This window comes from Falco rusticolus, chromosome 11, assembly GCF_015220075.1.
Source record: "Falco rusticolus isolate bFalRus1 chromosome 11, bFalRus1.pri, whole genome shotgun sequence".
In the NCBI taxonomy this organism is placed as follows: domain Eukaryota; kingdom Metazoa; phylum Chordata; class Aves; order Falconiformes; family Falconidae; genus Falco; species Falco rusticolus.
Window position 1 is genome coordinate 7471904 of NC_051197.1, and position 25789 is coordinate 7497692.

At 43.1% G+C, this 25789-nt stretch overlaps 1 protein-coding gene across 1 annotated transcript in view; it reads left to right on the forward strand.

Moving 5' to 3' along the window:
- The first annotated feature begins 2059 nt into the window (after positions 1-2059).
- The window catches only part of NRDC (nardilysin convertase), a 28472-nt gene continuing 4742 nt past the window's right edge, over positions 2060-25789 (forward strand). The window contains exons 1-23 of the mRNA XM_037403708.1: positions 2060-2400; positions 7021-7342; positions 7522-7603; positions 8204-8357; positions 10109-10182; positions 11629-11724; positions 12641-12763; positions 14274-14331; positions 15296-15369; positions 15553-15622; positions 16021-16098; positions 16529-16649; positions 16728-16786; positions 17354-17408; positions 18849-18953; positions 19228-19351; positions 19886-19972; positions 20582-20701; positions 21431-21482; positions 22597-22747; positions 23871-23998; positions 24336-24498; positions 25741-25772. Of these exons, the coding sequence (XP_037259605.1) occupies positions 2075-2400; positions 7021-7342; positions 7522-7603; positions 8204-8357; positions 10109-10182; positions 11629-11724; positions 12641-12763; positions 14274-14331; positions 15296-15369; positions 15553-15622; positions 16021-16098; positions 16529-16649; positions 16728-16786; positions 17354-17408; positions 18849-18953; positions 19228-19351; positions 19886-19972; positions 20582-20701; positions 21431-21482; positions 22597-22747; positions 23871-23998; positions 24336-24498; positions 25741-25772 (2654 nt within the window). The 5' untranslated portion in view covers positions 2060-2074. The remainder of the gene's footprint in view (positions 2401-7020; positions 7343-7521; positions 7604-8203; positions 8358-10108; positions 10183-11628; positions 11725-12640; positions 12764-14273; positions 14332-15295; positions 15370-15552; positions 15623-16020; positions 16099-16528; positions 16650-16727; positions 16787-17353; positions 17409-18848; positions 18954-19227; positions 19352-19885; positions 19973-20581; positions 20702-21430; positions 21483-22596; positions 22748-23870; positions 23999-24335; positions 24499-25740; positions 25773-25789) is intronic.

The following is a 25789-nucleotide window of genomic DNA, read 5'->3' on the forward strand; positions in this document are numbered from 1 at the left end:
GCCCTATATTACATACATGGAGAAACCTAGTGTTTGGTGTAGAAATCCAGCAGAGTTTATTTCAAATAAGGAATCAAATCATCACAGGCAATTGACACATCTCTCCATTAATATATATTTCATGTGTCTCGTCATCTTACATTTACATTAAAAGCTGTGAATGAATACAGAGAAAGCCTTTAGCCTTAAGTGGCATGCAGCTGATTTCAGTATCACCAGTGAGTCAATAGTAATTGTTACTTGTATGAACTTTTAAGAGGTAATGGCAGAATGTGAGACAATAATTTGTAAGGACAAGGGGAAATAACTTGCTTGCGCCAAAGACAAACACAAAATCCTTCGTGCAGTCTTGTATAGAGCCTCTGTTTGACTGGCAGTGGCCTGGGATAGTAGTTTTGATAAACAGTATGGTTACAACACAAAAAAAGGGGTACTAGAATGTGAACGGGAAGAGCTGACTGTTGGTCACAAGCTTCTCTCTATGGTTTGTACAATACAGCACCAAGTGTGCAGTTCCAGGAAAAGCCATGCAGGAGGGCCCGGGTTAGAGATGGGTCTTGGCTTCCATCTTGTGGAGAAACGAAGCAGTAAAATACCAGCTAGACATCCAGTCTAATTGTTCCTGTACCTCAGAGAGCCCCCTCATTTGTATTAGCCTCTGCTCCCCTAACTTTGCTTTCATCATCTCTTTTGCAGTCAACATCGTTACTTTGTGTATGTGTGTAAGCCTAACAGCACTGGTGTTACAGGAGTAGCAGAAAATGTGAACAAGCGTGGAATGGTGCAGAAGGGGTGTGACAGGCAGAATGGAAAGGCTTCCTGACAGCTCGCAGAGTTACAAGAAAAAATATCTTGGTGGTGTATGGCGTTTGGGAACGAGAGCTTCAAAGAGCTTTAGGACAAGAGGAAAAGCAGCATTCCTGTGGTCAAGACTGGGGAACTGCTACATCAGCCCTGCCATTTCATAGTGGGAAAGAGATGTATTCACAAACTGGAAAATGCTGAGACCTACTGACCTGCGAAGACCAGGCTGCATTGGGAATAAGCAGTCTTTTCTGGTAAGCGGTCATGGGCACAAACTATAAGCTGTTAGGGCTACCATTAGGGGAAGAAAAAAATGTAAAAAAAAAAAAAAAAAAAAAAATCAGCAGCAGTAAGCACGCACTGGATTTCTCAGAATGCTCGGGATCGAACTGCCAACTTGTGAGCTGGACTGAACGGTGGAAGCATGCCAGCTGGAACCTGCTGTGGCTATCAAAGCACCAGCGCAGCCAGGGCTCTTGAACCCTCACAACAGTCGCATTTCTTTAAACTGATTCAGCGTGGTCAGCGCTCGGCGTCCCTAGCGGCGGCTGAGGGAGGCCGAGGGCCGCGATCCCCCTTCCTTCCCGCCAAGGTTCGCCCTCGAGCTCGGCCCAGCTGCCTCGGCCCCGCCGACGGGTCTCGCCGCCGGCCTCCGTGCGGCTCCGGCCATGGCCGCTGGGCCTGCGGGCTGGCTCTCGGCTGCGGCACCTCCCGGCCCGTCCTCGGGAGGGGGGAACGGGGACGGACCGACCCCAGCCCGCGCTGAGGGAACTGCGCCTCACGCTCCTCTTAGGGCAGCTTGCGCCAGCTGATTGGGTCTGTCAGGAGTGACCGACAGGGACTTGAACCAATGGTTGAAGGAAATGAGAGAGAAGGCGGGCCCCCACCAACCTTCCACCGCAAGAGCAGGGGGGACAGCTGACAGGGCAGGCGCACGTAAACGTCGGAACGTGACGGCACAGGGAGGCGCTCCTGCGATCCGGCTCTGTTCTGCCTTGCCCTCCGCCCCTGATTTCTCCGTCCGGTCGGTCTGATCCCAGGGGCCGCGTTTCGCCCCGACTCTCGCCTTCCGTGGTTTCCCCTCCCCCCGCGCTGCCTTCGGCATACTCTCCGCCAATCAGAGCCCTCCCCGGCCAGGCGAGGGCCCCTGATTGGTCCGCTTTCTCGCCCCGGCACCGCGGCGGGCGCTGACTGGCGCGGGCCGGCACCGCCGCAGCCGTCACTGCTGCTTCCTCGTGCGGCGGAAGCGGGGCGGGGGCGGGGGCGGCGCATGCGCAGACTCGTCGCCGCCTTCGTACGGAGGGGCCGAGCGGTGCGGGCGGGGGCCCGCGGCCTAGCGGGGCGCGGCCGGCCGGTGCGCGCCGTTGCCCAGCCGTTGTGGTGCCGCGTCACCGCCGCCATGCCCGGTAGGAACAAGGCGACGTCTAGCTACAGCTGCCCGGAGCTGGCGGTGGGGCAGCAGGCCGGGGAGGGCGGCCGCGACGCCAGAGGCCGCTCGCCTCACGGGGAAGAGGAGGACCGCGCGGATTTCGGCCCTGGCCCCAACCTCGGCGACCCCGCCATCGTCAAGTCCCCCAGCGACCCCAAGCAGTACCGGTGAGGACCGGCGGCGCCCAGCCTCCCCCCGGAGGCTTAAGGCGGGGCGTGTGTGAGGGGAGGACGAGCCGGTGCCGCTGAGGCAGCCCCCGGTGGGTCTGTGGGGCGGCCTGGGGCCTGCCCTGCCGGCCTGGGGCCTGCCCTCCCTGCCGGCCTGCCCAGGGGAGAGCGGCCCCGGCCGGCGGGAAGGCTGGGTGCGGGGCTGGGCACCCTCCGGTGCTGACAGTCGGGCTCAGCCCGGTGGCCGGGGCGGTTCGGAGCCGCTCTGTGTAAATCGGAGACCGGGGGCTTACGGGTGGGATCCGTCTAAGGGGGGACGTCTGGTGTGTGTGCGGTGAGAGGGTTGGGGCTTGCGTGGACGCTCCAAATCGGTGCTAGTTCCAAGCCCCTGCTGTGATGCCGTGTTTTCAGGGCACGGCAGTACTGAATCGTTAGTTTGCAGCCCTCGTCCAGGCAGCTGCCTTCCAGCAGTGTAAAGCTGAAGTGTGAAATGCGGTTGAAGTATTATAGAGCAGATACCGACTTAAAAAAAGGCTGTTGCATTATTTTAGATGAGCTTCCTTGCTTTAACACAAATACATCTGTGAGTCGAGGCAAAAATGACTTTGTCGCTGCCATTTTGCTTGTGTTTGCATTTATATATTTCTGAGTAATAGGCCTGAAAGTGCTAAAAAAGATCACCTTTCCTGAGTGCAGCATCTGTGGCCTTCTGGTGGAGACAGGCTCGGCTGAGGACTCTGTAAGACAGTCATTCTTGAAGGGATGCTGTTACAACTTCTTTCTGGCCGGCAAAAAATTATTCAGCCCTTGTTAGAGATGCTTTTTTAAATTTACTTTTCATAATGTCTAATCTGTGCAGCCAGTGGAGAATCTGCCTAAGCCTGGAACTGAATTTTGCGTTTGCAGTGACGTTGGTTGACAGTGAAATTCCCTGCTGGCTGCCTGAAGAGGACTGTGCCCATTGGCTTAGGGAGAAACGTGCGCCCTCCTTTCTTGCCCTACTTCCTTGCTGCTTCCTCTGGATTTCTGCCTGCCTCTCCTGCTGGTATTCTTACCCGTGCTACTTTGCAGGAGGCTCATCTTCCTGCAGAGTTCACAGTTACAGGTGCTGTCAGCTTAGGAAACTTCTGCCTTTACTACCTAAAGCAGCACAGTGATGAAGCTTTGGAAAGCCGTTGAAAACTGTCGCTGGCTCTCTATTTTGAGGCTCAGAGACATCCTCTGCATGTAGAGAATTGGAGAGTGTGTTTGCTTGTAGCATAAGATAAACTAATATCAAAATCTTCCAGAAATCCTACTGTCCGCTCTTAACAGATTTATTTCAGTTGGAAGCAGGGAGTCACATCTTTTCAGACTGATCTCCACATGTGGGCAGTGAGCCTTGCACAGCACAGACACAAACATTCCCCCCAGGAAGGAGAACTTCAGTGTGGCTGAAAGTAAAGAATACCTACATCCGCTATGTACCAAACCTCCTAAGTAAAGGTGATGGCGGGTGATTTGGTGATGCATATACGCTTTCTCCTCTGTTCATACATCACTGCTGATGTATACTGCAGACCAGTCACAGGCTTAATGTGTCCATCTGGTGACATCCCTCTTAACTTAGTGGAAAATGTTACATTTTATCTTTTCAAATACAGCGTTTATAAAAACAAAAGAGTTTTCTGACAGAAGTTGCAGAATGTATTTTCAAAAGTGAGTTTGTTGGGACAAAAACTATCATCGTAATGAAAGTTGATTTTGTTCATTAGAGCTATGAGTGGGTAGTTATCTTTACCAAAATGTATGTTTTATTTAAATGCATCCGCATATGGCATTTCATGGGCTTGTATTGCTTGTTTTGTGTAATTTGGGAAATTAAAGCATTTCTCTTAAGCATTTACTATGCATTGATACGTATATCAATATTTACTTCACTGCTAAACAATTATCATTGACACAAGAAGAAACTTTGTGTGAGAGCAATCCTGTTTAAGATTATCCTGACGTTTAAACAGTATTTTTAAGAATTTGAATTTAATTTTATTTTTAAGCCTTATTTGTGTCAATACCTGTATAATCCTTCTAAAAAGCAATTGGACTATGCTTGTTTCTGTTTCTATGTTATGTGCATTTTTTGTACTGTTTTTTGCATACGAATGCATACTGACGTATTGATTACAGTTGTCCTTTTCCATCAGACTGAAACATGGAAAAAGTAAAGAACACCTATGTCAGGGGGTGCCTCTGCTCAGTATAACCTAAACTGTTCTGTGTTCTCCTGAAGTGAAATCTGATAGTCTTCATCAGCAGCTTAAGTTCAGTTGTTGCCTTGCTGCAGGGTGCTTTTTGTCCTTGTATGTAACACCCACAAGCCTGAAGATGAGTAATGTAAAATCAGTATCCTCTGCTCCATTAGTTTAATGGAGGTATGCGGAAGAGATCAACAAGAGCTACTGGATACATCTGGCTAAGCAGCTTTACGGCCAGTCGTTCTTCTGGAAGAATAGCACTAGTCTGTTTTCAGCTTTCTGTGTCTAGCTATTGATCGCTGGGAAGCCAGCGTTCTTTCTGGGCCATGAAAACCTGCAGAAGACAGTTACATGCAGAGGTGAAGAATATGGTGGTTGTGCTGGAAGACGTGCTGTACCAACCTGTTGCTGTCTGAGGCTCTTGCTCTGAGCTCCCCAGAGGCTGAAGCGCCCGAGTGTGCAGTATGTCAGTTTTTAGGACGCCTGTTACGCATTCAGTAGTGCTGCAGCTGCATAACGCAACATACGTATACGATGCAAACGGGCTTTCAGAATGTATGGATGATTAACTTTGTACCCAGAGATTAGCGTGGATCTAGTACTATCTGTACCTCCTGCAGTTAGTCATAGCGTCTCTGCAAGTTATACACTGTGTGCTGTACTTTGAACAAACAAAAATGCACTTGTGCTTTTGACTGGAACAAATCTGAACTGCTCAGTGGTCCTGCAGCACGCCGAACAGGTGTGCTAACGATTATGAAACCCTGGGCCAGAGTAGGTGCTATCAATTCCCATTGACTGCTTGGTCGTAATTCATAATCTTAACACAACTATTAAACATTTGTTCTTTAGCTTTTTTCATAGACTTGGTTGTCTAAGAAGTGTGGCTTTTTTCTTTGTCTCAGAACTCCTTCACTCTTCTCACAATGCCCCTTTTATCCCTTTCCTCCGAATACGGCCCCGTGAAATTCAGTTGGGAGAGAAGTACTCTAAGTAGTTTGTATCCAGGCTGGTCTGTGGTTTGCAGAGCCGTAGCAGGTCGACTTCATATTTTTAATTGGAATATTGATAATAACAAAAACTTTTATTGTTAGGAAACATTGGAATTGCATAATGGTAACCATGAATGAAATATGTGAGAAACTTTGGGAACCATGCAGTTGGAAAACATACAACGTACCTTTTGTTTATCTTTTGGGTGCTTACCATGTAGCTTGAGCTGGAAATCTGCTTTGAAATTTCTGCTACCTAATTACAACAGTGGCTGCATTGCAAAGTTCTGATCTGTTATAAAATTGGGGTTTGGACTAGATGACCTTCAAAGGTTTCTTCTAACCCAGACTATTCTGTGATTTTATGCTCTGTAAGTCAGATATATTTTTTTTCAGGGAATATGGGATGTGACCATGGCTTTGGTTTATACTAGCTTTTTTTTTTTTTTTTTTTATTGCTGGATCAAAGACCACCTGCCTATATTACACTAGTTCTTAGGCTGGATCAAGTATTTTCTGGATCCAGCGTTCCTTCCTTTCTGCAGCTGGCATAGTAGCCAATGCAAGCTCCCAGGAGGGGTGCTTTGGCTAATGTGAGAAATTGTGACTGTCTATTCTGGATCTGTTGGGAAACAAATACCGCTGAGATGTAGTGCAGAGCACTGGTGCTTGCAGTCCTCAGTCTGAAAAGTTGTAGAATGGTGCTGGACAGAGGGCTTGTGTTTAGGTTTTTTGTTCTTGTTGTTTTGTTTTTTTTAATATAGATGCACACACATATGTAAAAAATTCTATGTATGTATGTACTCACACAGAGAGAACTCTGTGTTGCTTCTTGATAGTAACCCAGCTTCTGTCTTCTGTGTCTTATTTTATTAAGCCTGCAGAGGAGATCTCTCCTTTCTAACACATGCCTCCTACGTCTGTGGACCCGCATTGATCAAAGCAAATCAAATAAACTGGAGTCTCTGGGGCCTATTTAGAGGCAAAGATTAAGATCTTAATTCTGTCACATAATACATGTTTCCAAGAGCCTGACAAGCATAACAGGCTATTGAAGTTTGGATTTGCCTATTCTGAGTACACGAAGTTTTCTCTGAGTGCTGGTAGCTTGAATATTTTACAGAGGGAAATAAAAGCCCAAATCAGTGGCCTGGACCTTATGGGGAGAAGGGCTTTTGCTACTACCTATTCTTATAGCTGTTGAATAGCAGAAGAATGTGTTTACTTTCCCACTATAAAACTGCTCACCTTCTTAGCTGCCATTAGATTTTTCATTAGGAAACCTCAGTTGAAGAGCATAGAACTGTTACAGGAAACACAGACGTTTTCGTGATTCTGAAAATTCAGATTTGGGAAAGGAACATATTCATGGCAAATAAATGTTTTTGTTTCAGGTATATCAAACTGCAAAACGGCTTATGTGCACTTTTGATTTCGGATTTGAATTACTTGGATGGTGCCCCAGCTGCTTTATCTTCAGAGGAGGAGGAGGAAGATGATGATGGTGAATCTGAAGAGGAAAGCGATGAAGATGATGACTCTGGAGCTGAGATCGAAGACGGTAGAGAAGGTTTTGATGACGAGGACTGTGATGAGGGGGATGAGGGTGAGGACAATGATGGAGGTAATGAGGATTTCAATGATCCCGATGACAGTGAATTAGAAGAGCTAGCTGACAAGGAAGAGACAAGAAAGAGAGGCTGTACGGAAAAGCAGGTATGTACTTAAAGTTGTAGGGTGAAAAAATAAATAGTGAGCTTTCTTGTGGTCTGAAACGTTGTAATTAGGGGTTCGGACTAGACCTTCTCATTGTACCCTTTGTCCTGAATAATTTATCTTACTTTTCTGTCAGTTTCTTGAAGCAGCTTTTACTGAGTGTGTCATATTTTCTCTAGTCTGCAGCAGCCCTCTGCGTTGCTGCTGGCAGCTTCTCTGATCCCGAAGATCTGCCTGGATTAGCACACTTCCTGGAACATAGTATGTATCTGCTCCTATTTCATCTTCTCCAGCTTCAGTGCAAAATTAGTGCTATGTAGCTCTGGATTTCTGTAGTATTTCAGTATCATTTCTTATTTCACCTAGCCAAGAATTTATTTTTATTAGTTAAATACATTTATTAAATATTATTAAATACTCTTAATATTGGAGAAGGTTTCTCATACTCTTTGGTGGGCTGTGCATTAACATGTATTAACATTCTTTGTTATCCATTAAATGTGGGGGGAAGCATGTTACCTCTGGCTTTATAAACCAGGCTGGAGCTACAGACCTTTATCTCTCTAGTAAAGGGTGAGGAATTAGTAATACAGGTGCAGAAACCACATGAAGCTTCTGACCAGATGTATCTCAAAGTACTACTCTTGACTGGCTGAGACCAGGCATGCCTAGACCGGCGCGGTTGTTTCCAGTCTGTTCAGGGCTTCTGCTAAAGGCAGGTTACACTGACTGGTGCTAGTTAGTAGCCAGCCCCTGTGGGTCAGCTGTAGGTAACGCTGGGCTGAAGAGGGGTTGCTATAGCTGCAATTAGGAATAACAAATTAATGTCATCATGGTAATTTTGGTGATTTTTTGTTCCAGTGGTTTTTATGGGCAGTTTGAAGTACCCAGACGAGAATGGGTTTGATGCGTTTCTGAAGAAACACGGGGGCAGTGACAACGCTTCGACGGACTGTGAGCGGACGGTCTTCCAGTTTGATGTGCAGAGGAAGTACTTCAAAGAAGCGCTTGATAGGTAACTTCATCTAAACGGTGATTAAATGTTAACAAATGTTTGTGCGTGCCTCAGGAGCCTCGGTGTGGCTGTTCTTCATTTTGGGATGATTAAAGCTGTTGCTGTACTTCCATAGCTACCCGCAGAGTGGATATTGAAGATAAAGAAATAGTCTTCCCCTTTGGGTACATTGCTGGTTTTTTGAGATAGTGCCGGGTAGCCGCTGCGCGATTACGTAGAATCCATGGATAATGCACGTAGCTTTTTGATTGTTATAGCACCCTTAAACTAGTAGCATTGATGACAGGAGAAATCTTACGCAATGTGGCAGCTGTTCAGAGGGGAAGTGCTCCCAGAATCCCAGTGACTCATTGTTTGAAAAATCTGTCCTGACAGAATTAGTGGTTTGTTTTTTTTTTTTGTTTGTTTCCAAGCCTAGTCGCTTAGGGTGGGTGGGAGGGCAGCCTTGAAAGTTATGGTACAATCCATGCTTCGAAAGGATACGTTTAACCTCATCCAGGTTATTTAGTGAAGTATGTATCTTTTGCCAGGAAGTATTTAACTTGCTCTGTTGTGCTGTGGGATGTGTTGGGACAGCAGAGATCCACCTGTTGGCATGGTTTCCTGCAGTGAGAGAAAATTACTCCTTCATGGGGGCACGGCAGCTGAGTATTTTTGATGCTATAAAATATCTCATGAGGACAGTGGACTCCACTGCAAACTTCCTTTGATACTGTGATGATGCCGAGGACAAGCATTTGCATATTTTACCAAGTATTGCCTAAATTTTACTTTACCAGGCCAAATTCAGCTTTCGTTTGTAGATTAGTCCAGTCCTTTTAGATGTTTGGGATCACGAAAGAATAAAAAAATACAATTGCAATTTGTTACAACAGCTTAGTGGAGGGGAAACACAGAAGTTAGGAGTTCCATAGAACACCATCTCATAAGAAGAAGACAACTAGGTGCTGCTCACGATTTCTGCTCATTTCAAGCCCTTGTGGATCAAAAGAAATTGAAAGACATCATCGTTTAGTAGTCTTTAGCCTCACGGGTCCTGTAGCTGTAGAACTTCAGCAGCAGTGTTTACTGTTAACCTTTTGCTTCAACCAGTTCAGGCATCATTTAAAAACCTCAGCAAATAAAATAGAAACATTAGATCCTCTGCCAGCCTTCTGCAGAGTCTCCTTTCCTTGCAGATCTGTCCCTTTCCATTGCTCTGCTCTCTGTGGGTATAGGAGAAGAGATGTATCTGGATGCCAATGCTGACTTTTGTGGTAGATAGTAAAATTGTAATGGATGTAAAAGCTTATGTTTCAGGACATAAATCAAGAATTTGTTGCCTGGCGTTAAGGTGAAACTTTCCCTATGGTCTTGTTGTTCCTGATGAACAGCCAAGGATTTCTCTGAAGCATCTGATACAGATCCCTGCTAAAGCCAGGAACCAAACTAGCTGGATCACTTGTCTGATCTGGTATGATCGTCTGCAGGATGTAAAGGCAGATAATCCTGCACCCATTAGTGTTATATCCTACTGCATCCAACCAATTAATTCTCACTCTATGGAACAGAGAAGCCCTTTGGTTTTTGACGGTATCACAAAACTGGCTTTTATCTTTCCTTAAGACAGGTTAGACAAGAATTACATAATTTGTAGTAAGGCAAGCAACTTCATAAACTAAAATAATAGATGTTGGGCTTATTTGCTGGGTTTTTTTGCCCTAGTTTATATAGACACTGAAGAAAAGTATATGAAATTTTCTGTTTCGTAGGTGGGCACAGTTCTTTATTCACCCACTGATGATCAGGGATGCAATAGACCGAGAAGTCGAGGCTGTAGACAGTGGTAAGTAAGAGCAGCTTTTCCTGGGTGTTTAGCCTGTCTTCTTAAAGAAACAAAACCCATTTTGTAACACTGTTTATTGGTTTCCATTTTGGACTACCCTTCTGAGCACTTCAGTCAAGGTCACCTAACTTGACAGAGAGATTTAATTCTTCAATTTTTTTTTTCCATGGATATCGTTAGAGGAGAAGGACTGAATGTAGTGCCATCACTGTGGGAGTTTACAGTCTCATTTCTTGAATTAGAAATTAATGATTTTAAGTGGTTTGGCAGTAAGTGGTAGGGCAATTACATGAGCATGCAGATGCTCTTCAATGAACAATATGCCTGTAGCTCTAGCATAGCCCCAGTGCTCTCTGCAGTCTGATGTGGAGTTAACACAGTGAGTTGAGGTGATTGAACTTGTCTCCTTATTCTACTGCCTTAATAGCTACAAAGTCACTTCACAGAAGGCAATTGAACCAGGCGTAGAAGTGAGCGTTTGTTTGATTTTCTAATACTTAATGAATACCTCCAGACTGCCTATAAAACTTCACTGCTTTAGAAAAAAACACCCTGTTATCGGCAGATGTACCAATTGCTGCAAATATTTATTCCAAATCGTCATCTTCATCTGTTTTCTGGCAAGGAAAAATGGACAATTTGATCCCTGAATTTAGGTTTGTGTCAGCATAAACAAGGACCTGTTTTTGAGTATAGGTGTGGTTCTTCCACAGCTTAAGCCACTTTACGCCTTCACTTGCACTGCCTTCATCGTGCAGATCTGCTCCTTCCTTGTATTGACACTGTAGTAGTGTGCTGCACAGTACATTATGTCAGCTTGATGAACTGGCTGCGGAATTAACGAAGCCAAAAGAATTAGTTTACAGCTCTGCTGTACATGTTTCCTATTACCAGAAAAACAGGAACAGGAAAATGCAGTTCAAGAGGGTGAGTTCTCGATTTGGGCAGGATCCCATGTTAGTTCAGTGTAAACTGATCGTAAAACTGCGTTTTTGGAAACTCCTTGCTCAGCTTTCATTTTCTTATTTCATTATTAGTCTAGAAGTTGTTCTGTGTGATATATGGGGGAGCCTCATTTGTAATTGTTCTCTGGCCCTTTCTGCAAGGCCTGACCCTGTAGAATATTGATGGTCTTGTGTTCCCATTACATTTAACAGATTGAGGGCATTCAGACTGGGTGGGCTGGGGCTTTACATGCTTTTCCTCCTTATGCCTTTCCTTAAGTCTCAGCAATGAGCTCCGTTTTCCTCTTGACTTACATTCATTGCTGATAGCAAGTCCTATTTCTTAGCCTGTTTCACTACTTCATCATACATCAGAACAGGTTCTGGGCCCTATCTGTGTGGTGTGTCTCCTTTTCAGTGTGGTTGGGGTTTTTGTGTTGTTTTGTTTCGAACACGACCTCAAATTTTGATGCATGCCACTGCAAATTCTTTGAATTAACAGAGTATCAGCTAGCAAGACCCTCTGATGCAAATAGAAAGGAAATGCTGTTTGGAAGTCTTGCCAGGCCTGGACATCCTATGAAGAAATTTTTTTGGGGTAAGTTCTTAATTTCTGTTATAAAGTGGTGGTGATACTTTTAACCACTTAAAAGTTTAAGCGACTAGATGTGCTGACCTGAGCTTTCTCACCACAGAAACACTAGCCTTGCTTGGAACTATTAGAGCAGTTACTCATTTTACAGTAAAATGTTTGGGAACAAAAGCAGCTGTCTGCTTCTTAAGCTACTTTTCATTCTGGTACTGCTTTTTGCTGATGTTAAAGCTAGGTTGCCCTAGGTGCGTAATCACGTAACTTTCTGTTAATGTAAAGGTGGAGCTCTCTGAGTCATCTCTGTCATGCTTAAGCTTGTTTTTTGCTATTAAAATTTCCTGGAAAAATCAAGTGTTTCTGGATTTGTGTCTGAGGAGGCCTTTCAAAGTAAATAATTCACTGTTGAACTTGCAGAAGTAGACCTTCACAGCCATGTCAGTGGAGCAGAAGGAAAATTTGTCCTTCCTCTCCTGGACAATAGAGTCCTAGCTCCCTCACCCTTGTGGTGCTGTGAGCATGTAAGTTGCAGTGTGACGGGTAATAGTTACCCAGCTTTGAAATGTAGACCGTTTTTATGAAGTTCTGTAGACATGTACTGAACATCATATTTTTCCTCCCCTGTTCTGCAAGTTCTGTTGGTGGGGGAATAGCTGGCAGCACACGTGAGCTGTGCAGTATCTGATAATGCAGGAGGACTCTGACCTTCCTTATCATAGCAATATCAACTGTCCTTAGAATAGGAACTAGGAATTTAAAGATGATGATTTCAGTTAACATTCCTTTAACGCCAAATTTCTATTAGGTATTTTTAATGTGCTTATCTTGAGTAGACTCAGTGCCAGGGGAGGAAAAGAAATTCTCAGTATATTGGATCTTGACGTACCCAGTCTCTAGATAACTAACCGCCTTTTAATGTTTACAGGTAATGCGGATACACTCAAACATGAGCCTAAAATGAAGAATATTGATACCTACACCAGACTGAGGGACTTCTGGCAGCGCCATTACTCTGCTCACTATATGACTTTAGTTGTCCAATCTAAAGGTAACATCAGTTGTTCCTGAAAAACAGGCTCGTTGCTGCTGTTAGTGTAGTGCTTTTGGCACCAGTTCAGCTGTAGCCCAAGCCATTTTAGTGGACTGCCCAGTCCTGCAAGAAGTATTTCTATGTAGCTTTTAGACTGGTTTCTAAATGAAACAAGGCTTGAGTAATTGTGCTGTGTTATTGTCATCCTGCCACTTCCTGAGAAACTTTTAACTGAAGCTGTCGAATAGGTTCCAGATTAATGCAGAAGGTAAAATCTCAACGATATATTTAAGGAAAGAATCTTGTAGGAATGTAGAGTGAGACCACTTAAATGACTTAATGCTGCTGGTTTCTCTGCCATCAACAGCGAACCTCCACAGAAAATGATGGGGAGACTGAAATTGGCCTCCCAGTTGTCTTGTTCTGTTTGAGACTCTTTCAAAAGAGTTCTTAAAATAAAAACCATTTCTCTAGGAAGAACAGAGATCCTAAGTTTTCCCCCAGACTGGAAAATTCTATGCAAATGGAACTGAGTTTCACTTAAGCAAAGAACTTCAGACCTATGGGTCATTTCTACTGAGAATAGAGGAAGGAAATTTCTTAGAAATTATGCATGTAGTAGAGGCCTGCGCTGAAAATAAATAGTTGTTTATATTCAAGTTAGGTTTGTGCTTAGGGGTTTTGTTGAATGTTAAAATGATTGCAATTCCCGTCTGTAAAATGGTGACGGTAATAATAGAAGTGGTGATTCTTTTCTTCTCCTATGCTTTTATGTTCTGTCTAGAGCGTAAACTACTTAGGGCATTGAATGCCTCTTGAGTAATCATTTACATAGAAGAAATATTACAATCCGTTACTGGTCATTGTGAAGAAAATTGGTGGTAACTGATAGCCAGCCGGGTCAACTTTGTATTTCAATCTCTGTTACAACAAAAACAACCATGAATCCTCCTTCCACCCCATCCCGCCTTTTTTGATGTTGTTCAGTACACACAGCATCACTTCAGGAATTCAGAATGCTTGCAAACAATTTCCAATCAGCCATTTAAGAAAAAAAAAAGCACTTAAACTTCTGGTTCTTGACACATTTCCTTTAGAAAAGAGGATGGGGAGAAGGACGACTTCTCCCTGCAGGACTGCATTTGGGTGTGAAAACTGGTGTGTGTATTCTGGACATAGTGTGATGGAATGAGTCCAGCAAGTACTGGTGGTTTTGTAGATCCCTAAGTCAGTAATCCCTTTTCACAGTCACACTTAATACTACTGAACTTTAAATCCCAGTTGTATCGGGCTGAGATTTCAGCACTATACACAAAACCAGAGCTATGACCAAAGATACAGTTCAGTGAATATTAAGAATTGGCTCAAACCAACAGCTTTGAAGCTTGTAATTTAGAACTTTGCAATTTTAAAATATACTGACTTGCAGCCTCTTTCAAATAACGGAACTGGTGAGATAAGATAAAGAATTTATCTTAGATCTTCAGGAAATTGCATTTTTTGCTTTCTTTTTTTCTCTCCTTATTAGAAACACTGGATACATTGGAAAAATGGGTGACGGAAATCTTCTCTGAGATCCCAAATAAGTAAGATTCTTTTGGTGCATAAAGGCATTACAAATTATAAAATTATCTGTTCTTAAAAATGATGGTTTAAAAAAAAAAAAAAATCTCCTTTACTGGAGAAACTAGGGAAATTAACATTTGTTAATTAACATCCTTACCCAGGAAAAAAAAGGGCAACTTGGGACATTAAAGCCTGGCATTAATTGTTTCAGGAAGACTTTGTTTCTGCTTAGCAATTACTTAGCCTTGCAGCAGCGTTTGCTTAAAATGTGCTGATATCTTGATTTTATGATAAATCATTCAAACCTAGATTGTCAATTTACGTTACTTTGGGTCAAAAATAAATAGCAGCAAAATAAATTAACACCATTGCTTGCATTTAAGTGTCATCCTTAGGTCAGCAACTGGTTAGAACTTGGTCTTTTTTTTAATAATTCACTCCAACGTACTGTCTGAAAAGGGGGTTTTGCAAAAGCTTTACTAACTTGAAAAGCATTTTGTTTCCCCTTTTATTTTCTGGTTTTGCAAGGTGTTTATTTCTGTGGCGCTTGGAAATGCGCTTGTGTAAGTCTAATACCATAGAGACAAGTTTGTCTCTCCAGACCCCTGTCCTTCTCGTTCCTCCTTCCCCACAAGACAACCCCTCAAGATTCTGTGAGTCCAGGGAAAGGAAATTGTTTACTGTGCTTGGCTTTCCTTTCCTCTGTTAGGAAAGCAAACTTTTTATTCTTACTGCCTTGGATGGAAGGAGAGGGCAGAGCTGATGGGGGTCTATATCCTGAGTAATTATTTTCTTGCGCGGGCAGAGTGCGAGCGAATGCCAGGCTGCCTTCCACCTCGGGCTGGGTGGCTCCTGGGCTGTGCCCTTTGTTAAAGGCCATCGCCTCTTGTCACGTCAGAGCTATGGATGCTTACGTCTTGTGATTATCTCAGTGTAGCTTTGAATCCTTGGCAGTAACATCACACTTCTAATTTTGCTTTTAAGTGGTTTACCCAAACCCAGCTTTGGCCATCTGACTCAGCCTTTTGACACACCAGAATTTCACAAGCTTTACAGAGGCAAGTAAAATAATTTGTTTAAATGTTTTGAATACCTAACTTCATATTTTCTCTGGGTGATCTGGATACTTTGTAGAATAATTCTGTGTGGTTCTGAATACCTTAACCATTCCTTCTGCATTATGTAAAACTTATCTATGTCTAATCAGTATATTTATATTCATTAAATTTATTTGTGTTCAGTTGTTCCAATCAGGAAAGTTCATTCACTGAGTATCACTTGGGCGCTTCCCCCACAGGAACAGTATTACAGGTACAGTTGTGCTGCATTTTACTTCTGCCACGTGTATGCTGTGAATAATTCATTGACTTTCACAACAAACCGAATAATCTCATTTATTTGTGTTACAGATCGCTTTGTTTCCCTAGGAGAACTTTTTTAAAATTAATCAAATTGATGCAGATATGGTTCCTTTTCCAAATTGAGTGGAATTGGTACACAGCTGGTTCAATGTCATTCCTCACTGACTCTGATCAGTCATTATGTTCTCAGCTGCCACATTTGTAGCTTATCTTTACGGCGCCTGAAAGTGAAAAACTTGCCGTGAAGAAGCACACAGTGTATATTTTAGTCGTTTGTCTAGTGATTTGAGTTCTTTCTGTGAAACTTATTACCTCCCGGCATTTAATCTCTTTCAAATTTTCTTTTAGGGTGAAGCCTCTTCATTATATTTCCTGGCTGGTGGGACATGAAGGCAAAGGCAGTGTTCTTTCTTTCCTTAGGAAAAAGTATGTATTTTTTTAAGCATATTTATTAAATGTTTTGCTATCACTAATAAAGGCAAACTCTATTTTGTGTATACATTTTTGCTATCTATATAAAACCAGGCCAAGCCTGCCTTCTTGTGTCAGCATTTTTTAGTGATATTGCTTAAATTGATGATGAACCCAAGTAAGAAATAAGTGGGGTTTGGTCTGTTGATCCATGGGTCAGCGGTATCTGTGACTGATCTTTAAGAGACCCCCAAAAGGTAACTTAGCTTTTCCACTGTTTTCTTAAACCCTGTAGCCAGAGGTTCACACCTTTATGTTGGAAAAGCTTTGTGTGAACCGTAAACGGATTGAAAGCCTTTAAAGTAAAGCTGTGATATGGTAATTGTAATTAAGCTCAAATACAGCAGAAATGAGTAATTAGTAAGTACCTTTAACTCTTCCATAGGTTTTGGGCTCTTGCATTATATGGAGGAAATGGTGAAACGGGATTTGAACAGAACTCCACTTACTCCATCTTCAGCATTTCTGTGACCTTGACTGATGAAGGTTACAAGCACTTCTATGAGGTATGGTTTGCTGCAACTTGATTTTCTTACTGTTTTCCTAACATCTGGAAAAACTGATCTGTTCCTTTCTGTCTGCAGGTGGCCCATATTGTATTTCAGTATGTGAAGATGCTGCAGAAGAGAGGGCCAGATAAAAGGCAAGTGTTTGCCGCTACATCCAGATATTGGCATGATTGTCCTTCTCCGTTAGCCTTTTATTTGTAGTGTTTGCACTTTGTTGAGTTACTAGAGCATAAACGGTGAGTCAGTAGTAAAGCTTGTCTGCATGGGAAACGTATCGGTTTAAAAAAGCTTAAAATTGAATTTGCTAAATGTTTATGCTCCTTTCTTGGTGCTTTTTGTTTGATTTATTGTGATCTCATTTCTAATTTTAATAAGCTGAACTAGTTAGTGCAGCTTTGTGTTTATTGAAATGAATTTGTCGAGCCAAATCTGTGAAAGTCAGGGCTGTGGTGTTCTGGTGTTAACCTTTATGTTACTTTGCTATCAGATTTTGCCTCTTTGTAGTTGAGTCTCTTCCTCTTTGGAAAACAGCAGAACTTTCTGCCAATTGAGAAACACCCTTTTGGATGGAAGGGAAGTGAATCACTGAACTCACCCTTGATGCGTTTCCTAGAAGACTGCTTTTTTTTTTTCAGATTCTTGATAAATGTTGTGGAATAATGGAAGAAATCCACTTCTATTCTATTCTCCTTCCTTTGCAGAATATGGGAAGAAATACAGAAGATTGAAGCTAATGAATTTCACTATCAAGAGCAGGTATTCATCCACTGTTTTGTGTTGATATAGGTAAACCATATAAAGGATTTCTTTTTGATTTTGAAACACATTTTCAAAGTTCTGTTTAACCAGAAATAGATCATGCACTTAATGAGGCTGTATTTTGCTGAAAGAATTTGTATTCTAGGCAGAGAAATAGTGTTGACTTTTTTTCATAACAGAATTAAATGTTACTTTTACAATTCTCTACCTACTAGGTAGGTTCTTTTCGAGTTCTGATCATTAGGCCCTTGTGTGTGAAGTTCTGTGCCCATTCATGGAGCTCTCCAGATTGGGGCTTTTTGGTATTTTTGCCTAATTTCACTTTTTTTAAGCTGGTTTGGCACTGCTGATTTCTGGGAATAGAACAGCAGGGTTGTGTGAGAGGCGTGGCTTGCTGGTGACCTGGCCTCACAAAGGCCAGGGTGCTGACGACCCCCTTGCCTGCTGGTACAACATTACAAAACTAAATGTCGTTTTGTGTCAAGTCCTCCTTGCCTTGCTGAAATAGGAATTAGCAAAAAGCTTACTTGTTTTTATTAAAGGTGAAGAAAGGTAAAAGCAAGGAACAGGGGGATGCATGTGCTTTTTTGACAGGGTTGTGTACCTTAGGGATGGGTGAATGACTTAGTCATGGCAGGCCCACTCTTCTGGTTGACGGGAAGAGCTGGTCGTGGCCATCCTAAAGGATAATGGTCACAGAGGCATGGTTTTGGGATAAGCAACTAGTTACATGCCCCAGGAGAGGTTTAATGTTTCCTCACGTGTACAGTGTCTTAAGAAATCCTTGGTTGTGTTTTCCACTACATTTACCAGACACAGACGTGTCCAAACTCTTTCCAGGTGAACTGTGGTCAGTATCTGGACTTAGAATATAATGTTGGCTGGTTCAGAAAAAGCCAAAAGTACTCGGTGAGAAGCTCTCCACTAGGCAGTCGTATATCGTTAAAAGGCGATCTGTACTTCCATGTCCGAATGGGAGACTCTCTTCCTCCTTACACTGTACATCATGGCAGAGAACTTAGGAAAGGAGCAGAATCAGAGGTAACTCATGCAGCAGCAGCAGTTCCTCGGCTTGCTCTTTCCGGGTTCCAGATGACCCTAAATCTTGAATTGCAGGACTCTGCTTGTGTTTCCTGGAGGCACGCAGTGTATTCTGCTGGGTCTGCAATTCAGTAGGTTCAATGACTGTAAACTGCACGCTCGAGGTTTCTTCTACCAAGATGATGTGTCTGATATTTCAGGATTCTTAGAGGAGTCCTGAGCATTACATGTGGTTATGAAATGTATTTAGTTCAATAACTGAAACTAAACACCATAACAAGCACAGCATGCAAGTTGTGCTCAACATACCTAACCAGTCAAGCTCTTCTCAGAACAGAAAATTGACATTTTAATTTTCTGACCACGTGAAAAACAGCTTTATTTATTTGCTTACAGACAGATCCAGTTGACTATGTGGAAAGCCTTTGTGAGAACATGCAGTTGTTTCAGAAGGAGGATTTTCTGACAGGAGACCAGCTTTTGTTTGAATACAAGCCTGAGGTAAATACTCTTTGAACTCTGATTACATGTTTTGACGTAAGGAAAATACGGGCACGCTGTATAATAGAAGCACGTATATAGGCATTTATAATTAGGCATAATACAGGCCCAGGTTCTGTATTAATTGACACACACTTTTTATATTCAGAAAGCCAGTCTCCTTTTTTGTAAGCTTGTTATGTCTTATTCTTCCTATGTGCAAACTGAGAAGTCTTTGCTGGGTCAGGCAGAGCCAGGGCTGCATTTGAACTGAGGTATTGTCTTGAACTTGCAGATCATTGCTGATGCCCTTAACCAGCTCAGTCCCCAGAGAGCCAACCTCGTTTTGCTGTCTGCTGCCAATGAAGGCCAGTGTCACCTGAAAGAAAAGTGGTTTGGAACGCAATACAGCGTGGAAGGTAAAACAGCAGCAGCAACCGAGAACGTCTGACTCATGCAATAGAGATATTAAGAGGATGACAACACAAGATAGAGCCGCAGGGAAGTAGGGAAATGAAGCCTCAGTGTTTTACTGACCTCATTGTTAATCAAATACTCTGTCCTACTCCACAATTTTCTTTGTTTGGTTTCAGTTGATTCCCACTCCCTAGTTTACAATTGTTTTAGGAGGCAGGGATCTCAGCGAGCCCTCCACTTGACTGCCATTCAAGTCCTGAACAGGGAAAAGAACACAAACCATGAAGGAAGGGCATGTTGGTAGCTGGATTACTAATTCAGGCAGGCTTGATTTACTTTTTAGTAGGACTGCTTCATTCCTCCTCCAGGAGAGTTTGTAGGAAGGGATTTAGAAAGAGTCACGGTGAACCAGGTGGTGTTAAGAAACCCCTGTTGTACTGCAGATCTTCACAGAGATAGCAAGAGGTGAGATAGCTGGCCAGGGAATAGGGTATTACCTTCCTGTTTAACTAAATGCATTTTATGTTTTTTAATAGATATTGACAAGTACTGGAGTGATTTATGGGCCAGTGACTTTGAGTTAAATCAGGATTTGCACCTTCCAGAAGAAAACAAATACATAGGTAAGGCACCTGGGCATGAGTGAAATCTTCCCCCAAGAATTTAATTGAATATTTTCTGTAGTTTACCAACAATCTTAGTTTTCACCTGACAACAACCTGTTTTTGCGAATTAAAGAATATGAGAGGTCTGTTCACCTGAATTTTATTTAATATTCTTTTTATTCATAAGCTTGAGAACTGAGTCTTCCCGAGGTGTAAACTTACAGATCATAGAGCCGTAACACAGCAGGCCTCACACTGTCAATGAGAGGTAACACAGTTCTCTGGAATCCTAAAAGAGCATTTAATTTGCTTAATCCTGCTGGTTTTGAAAGCATCTGAATACCATCTGGCTTTGTTGCCAAAACCAAATGAAAATAAACCCATAACTTGTATCCTGGGTGGAATGCGACATCACCGTTTCCGCACTGCTTCTGAGCCACTGTTCTGGTGTGGAACTGAAAAATACATGTTCTTTGGGTCCAGGAAAGCATTTTCACATATAATTTAGCAAACTGCGGGGGTGGGTGGGAAATGTACTTTGTTGATAATTTTAAAGACTTTCATGCAGGTAGCCTGGCTGTGAAACCCACTCACTTCTGGTTTTGGTCTGGTTTTTCTTTTTGTTAGCCACTGACTTTGCTTTGAAAGTTGCTGACTGCCCTGAGACGGAATATCCAGTCAAAACACTAAGCACACAACAAGGCTGTCTCTGGTACAGGAAGGATGATAAATTCAAAATCCCAAAAGGTAAATGCCGTAGGGCTTTCAGAAGAGTAGGAAGTCCCTGGTTTTACCAGCTGAAATTTATTTGAAGGCAAATAACCCATGATACGGTTCATCATTTCAACTCAGTGTTTACTGTCAGCTCTTCCATGGCCCTTTTGATATGTTTATTAGCTACAATAATAAGAGAAGCAGGTAGAAACTACCTTGCAACAAAGATACCCTGCTGATACCTCAGGTTAAAAATGTGAGTCACTGAAATATATTGACTTGTGGACATCTGACTATGGACAGACAGAATATGATACTAAGACAAGGGCTTGAGAATGAAGGAACGTTAATTAGAAGAGACTATAGTCTCGTCTACAGAAAGAGAAAAATACAACCTGGATCCGAGTCAAATGTGGAAAATACATTGCTGCTTTCAAGCAGAACGTGACAGTTTTTAATGTCTGTTAAACAGACGTTTTGTGGAGTTTTTCTTTATTTATAATGGTTGCACCGTGGGAGTTAGTATTCTGCAAAGCACAGCTTTGTTCTAATATTTGATACTCTTAAGGGAAGATTTTGGCATGAAAAAGAGAAGACGTTTGATGATGAGTTAATATAAGCAAAAATGCGTTCTTAGAGCTGAATGACCATTTTCATTAGACTCAAACTGTGACCAAAGAAAACCTGATGGAAATATGTTTGACTTTTGAAAGCTGTCATTTTTTGTACAATTACTCATTTAAGTTTCTTTGTCCCTACCAGGTTATGTTCGATTCCATCTCATCTCTCCGTTGATACAGCAGTCTGCAGAGAAGTGAGGATTATATTATTTGTGCTTATCTTGCAGAGTAACTAAATTACCGTACCTTATAAAAAACCATGAAGAGAGATTAATTTTAAGCTGGAATAGAATAAGGCTTCCTTTTCTCATGTTCTTACACTTCTCTTCTGCTTTTCTCTGTAGTTCAGGGAGGGTGGTTGTGCAGCAGATCATTACTGCAGCAAACACATGCATAGGAGTTTCATGGTGTGTTATTCCCCAGTGCAAGTTTTGGAAAAAATAACGTAGCAGCAGCAGTGCACACGCCAGAAGGAAGTGCTTGGAGAAGGAGTCGATCCTGAAAAGAGCAGTCAGCAGTCATGTCCCGAACCAGCACCTTGGAAGCCTGTAGGGTGCAGGTGGAAAGGCCAGCAGCAGCAGTTAGGAACCAGCGGTTAGGCAGACCTCAAGGTGACAGCTCTGCACGGGCTGCACTTCTAGTCTAGGCTAGCATTGCCATTTGTAACAAACTTCATAGTACTTTTATCGCAAGCCTGCTGAGACCTGCATAACTGATGCTTTGGGAAAGCCTTTATAAATCTGTTTTCAACGGGGCTTTGTTAGTTTGTCCTTCGATTTGGAATCCAGGCAATATCAAAGATCTGGAAGTACGGACTGCGATTTCCACGTTGTGTAGCCTGTTTTGCTCTAGCTTATTATTATTTTTTTGTCTTGATAGATAGTCATCTCATTACTCAAGTCTTCAGCATAACTGAGCCCATCTGTCCCCCATTCCCTTACACAAATAGCAATAATCTCATTTTCTGTGATGGTTTGATGTTTTGAGCATCGGCGTGTTACCATGTGCATTTCTGTCTTAGAAGAAATCTTAAATCGTGTAAAGCTGGAGTCTTACTCTTTGCAAAGAACAGTTGAATGTCAAAATAATTTTTTAGTATGGTGTGCTTTCTGAACGAAGAAAAACTTGCATTTTGTGTTTCTGGGTTTGTTGAAACTTTCTTTTTGAATCTCATTGTACTCGAGTATTCATTTCTGTTGGAGAACTTTTTGTGTGTACCGTTAAACTCATTTGACTTGATTTTTATCTTCTATTCCATCCTTTTTTTTTTCTCTTTCTTTTTAACCCTCTGCCCCTTTCTCCATCCAGCATAGTTTTGTTTGATACATTTGTGAGCATCCTTTCCCACAATCTCGGTGAACCAGCTTATGAAGCAGACGTTGCTCAGTTGGAATACAAGCTGGTAGCTGGAGAGCATGGCTTGGTCATTCGAGTGAAAGGATTCAATCATAAACTACCTGTAAGTGCTGCTGATCTTCTAAGTACTTTTAATGCATGCTGCTCTGCAGTGTATGTGCTTTCTGTCCTAGCAGCTGGAGCCTAGCTGGCTGGAGCTTGGAATGTTTAGGTGGGGTATTTTACATTGGAAAATTTGTATCTCTGTTCAGATACAGGATAATGCAGCAAATGCTTTTTCATGTGCTTACATGTATAGAGATGTAGTTTTATTCACTTACACAAGCTCAAATTACTGACCTTAGGCTGACTTAAGAGAAATCTTCCTTTAATTAATAGCTGTATCTCCATTAAGACTTTAACAGCTTTTCCTTTAAAAAGAGCTGTGAGTCTCCCATGTCCCTATAGAGAGTTAGAGAGCCTCTCCATCTGTAAGCTGAGGCTGTTTGCACACTGTCTGGGGAAGCGTGTCTGAAAATAGGTTTTGTTTACAGTTTGACTGTAGAGATACAGCTTCCGAACATCCTCATTTTGGGTGCAGTTTTCTCTTGCTGGGTTGCCAAGAGCTTATCTTACGAGGATTGGGGATCCCTGTTCCCATTCCCTAAACGCTGGCTGTGTGAGATGTGGCAAGCCCAAACAGAGGGGATTTAGTGACTGAAGAGGAAAGAGCCACCAGGCTTCCGTAGACTGTCATGGCAAGAGCTTGACTGGAGCTTTAACAAGACTGTCAGTCACGTCAGAGGTTTAACAGAAAAAGCCAGAGATGCAAATAGCGTGATCTGAATATTCTTTTTTTTTAATCGTGGAAGCTCCTCTGTCGCAATGATATTGTGCTGGTCAGCTGTAAAAGTAAGAACTGAGATATCTAGTACAGAAATGTTGGAGCTACAGGCTAGGTTTGTTCCGGTAGAATGTGGAAACTCCTATTGATTTGGGATATTGAGCTTATTTCGTTTGCGTTCTAAAGATGCTGTCCTTTTGAAACTGACTGTAATTTGGTATGAAATTGCGTAGTGAAGAAAATCAAATGGAACCGAGGAATGTGCTTTAGTAACACTGCGCATCTCCTGCGTTGACCAAATAACAATGATTTTTTTTATTATTATTATTATATAGGATGAAGTTTAAATTGGTTCTTTAAAAAAAACCAACAAACCCCTGACTTAAAACTGTTCTCTTTACAGCTTCTGTTTCAGCTCATCATTGATTACTTGTCTGACTTCAGCTTTACTCCAGCAGTTTTTGAAATGATAACAGAGCAGCTGAAGAAAACGTACTTCAACATCCTCATCAAACCTGAAACTCTGGCCAAGTGAGTACCGGGGGAGGGCAAAAAGTGGCTGTGCAGTGGGTGTCGAGGTTGAGCTGAAGAGCTCAGGAATCGCTGCTCTGCGCTCACAGAGGCTTGTTCCAGGGTTTGCTTGTAGCTTAGAGAGCTCAAGCAGCTCTGTGCCCAGCATATCAAACATCCAGGTAGCTGCTGAAGTGACCCGTAGCCAACAGCAGGTGCTGGGGGAGCATCAGAGCCCACAGCAATCCTCCTGGGGACCGCCTCCCTGTCTCCAGCACGACCCCGAGTCAGAAATGGGATCTCGTGCGTTAAACAGCTCTTGACGGCCTGTGGTTTTGTCTTCCTTCTTGCATTGCAGGGATGTGCGCCTCCTGATTTTAGAGCATGGCAGGTGGTCCATGATAGATAAATACCAGACGCTGATGAACGGCCTTTCCATTGAGTCTCTCTCGTCCTTTGTTAAGGCTTTCAAATCACAGCTCTTTGTAGAGGGTCTCGTACAAGGAAACTTCACGAGCAGAGTAAGTACAGCTTCAGCAGCTGGCACGCGCTCCAGCTTCTTCTTAAAATGGGCTTTAACGCCGCAACTCCAGTGCTCAGCTGCCGGGTGACTCGGTTGCCTCTTCTGTGCTCGCTGTGCAGGGCAGCTTCACCTCTAACAGCTCAGGAGTGCTTGTCTGGATAAGCCACTCGGGAGTCCAGAGATGCCAGTTCAAACAGAAGTTTCCAGGAATTTAGATTTAAACTGCAGAGAGGGAAAAACGTGGTAGCAATATGCCTGTAACCGGTTTGCCCTGTTGCCACCATTTTTCATGTTGTTTAGTGTATTGATGTATTTGATACCGAGAATTTTCCGTGGTGGTGCCACAGGAGGCGGCTTCCCTCCAAGTACATTTATCCTGGAAATGGGATTGCCTGCATGGTTTGATCAAACCTCACTGAGATTCAGGCACCTTCGGTGCTGTCAAACACCTGCAGTGTTTACTGAAGACTCCAGCCTGGGCCAAGGTCACACATAGTCCTGTCAGGCTTTTAAAAGCAGCCTTGTAATGGGGCTCAGCTCCCTGTGTCCGGTGTCGTTGAGTGCCGGTGCGTGGCATGGGAGAGAAACCTTCAGCAGTTGCGGTCTGTGCCAAGAAGTTTGTCCAGGAACTGTTTAAAGCCCCCTAAATAAAATGTGCTAATGTCCTGCGGGAGGTGAGGTTCTTGTAAGGTCCGCTGTCCCTCCTGGGCTGCGGAACAGAAGGAGCTCGGAGAACCTAATCGTGATTTGCGAACAGTCTTCATTCAAAATGCTTTTCTCGCTGCAGCCTCTGCGGGCTGAGCTCCTTTCACAGTGTGGCACGTGCAGCCCTGTAACTCCTGCATCAGTGTTGCCGTTTCTCTTATCTCCTCCCGTTTCTTTCACTTAAGAAGCCCCAGGGTTGTCCTCCCAGAGCTCCAGCTTCCTGCGCAAGAGGGGGGCTTCTCTCCCCCATGTCCCCCCTTTGCTGCCGCGATGGCTGGCACCATTTCTCTGCCTTGTGCATTCTCCTTCTGCAGAAGTTACAGGGCAAGAAGCTGCCTGGGGACTGTGGTGTGGGGCGTCCAGAGGGACCTGGAATAAGGCGAGGGGGCAGGGACGTAGGTGATGTGACAGAGCTCGTTCTTTGGGGGGGAGGGGTGTGTGTCACTTTCTCAAGTGATGCACTGGGGTGTGCGGTTGTAAATTGGGGTAGTAATTCTCTTCTAAATAAAACTTATGTTTATGCTTTCTCTCCTAGGAAGCAAAGGATTTTCTGAATTACGTTGTTCAGTAAGTATCTCTTGACT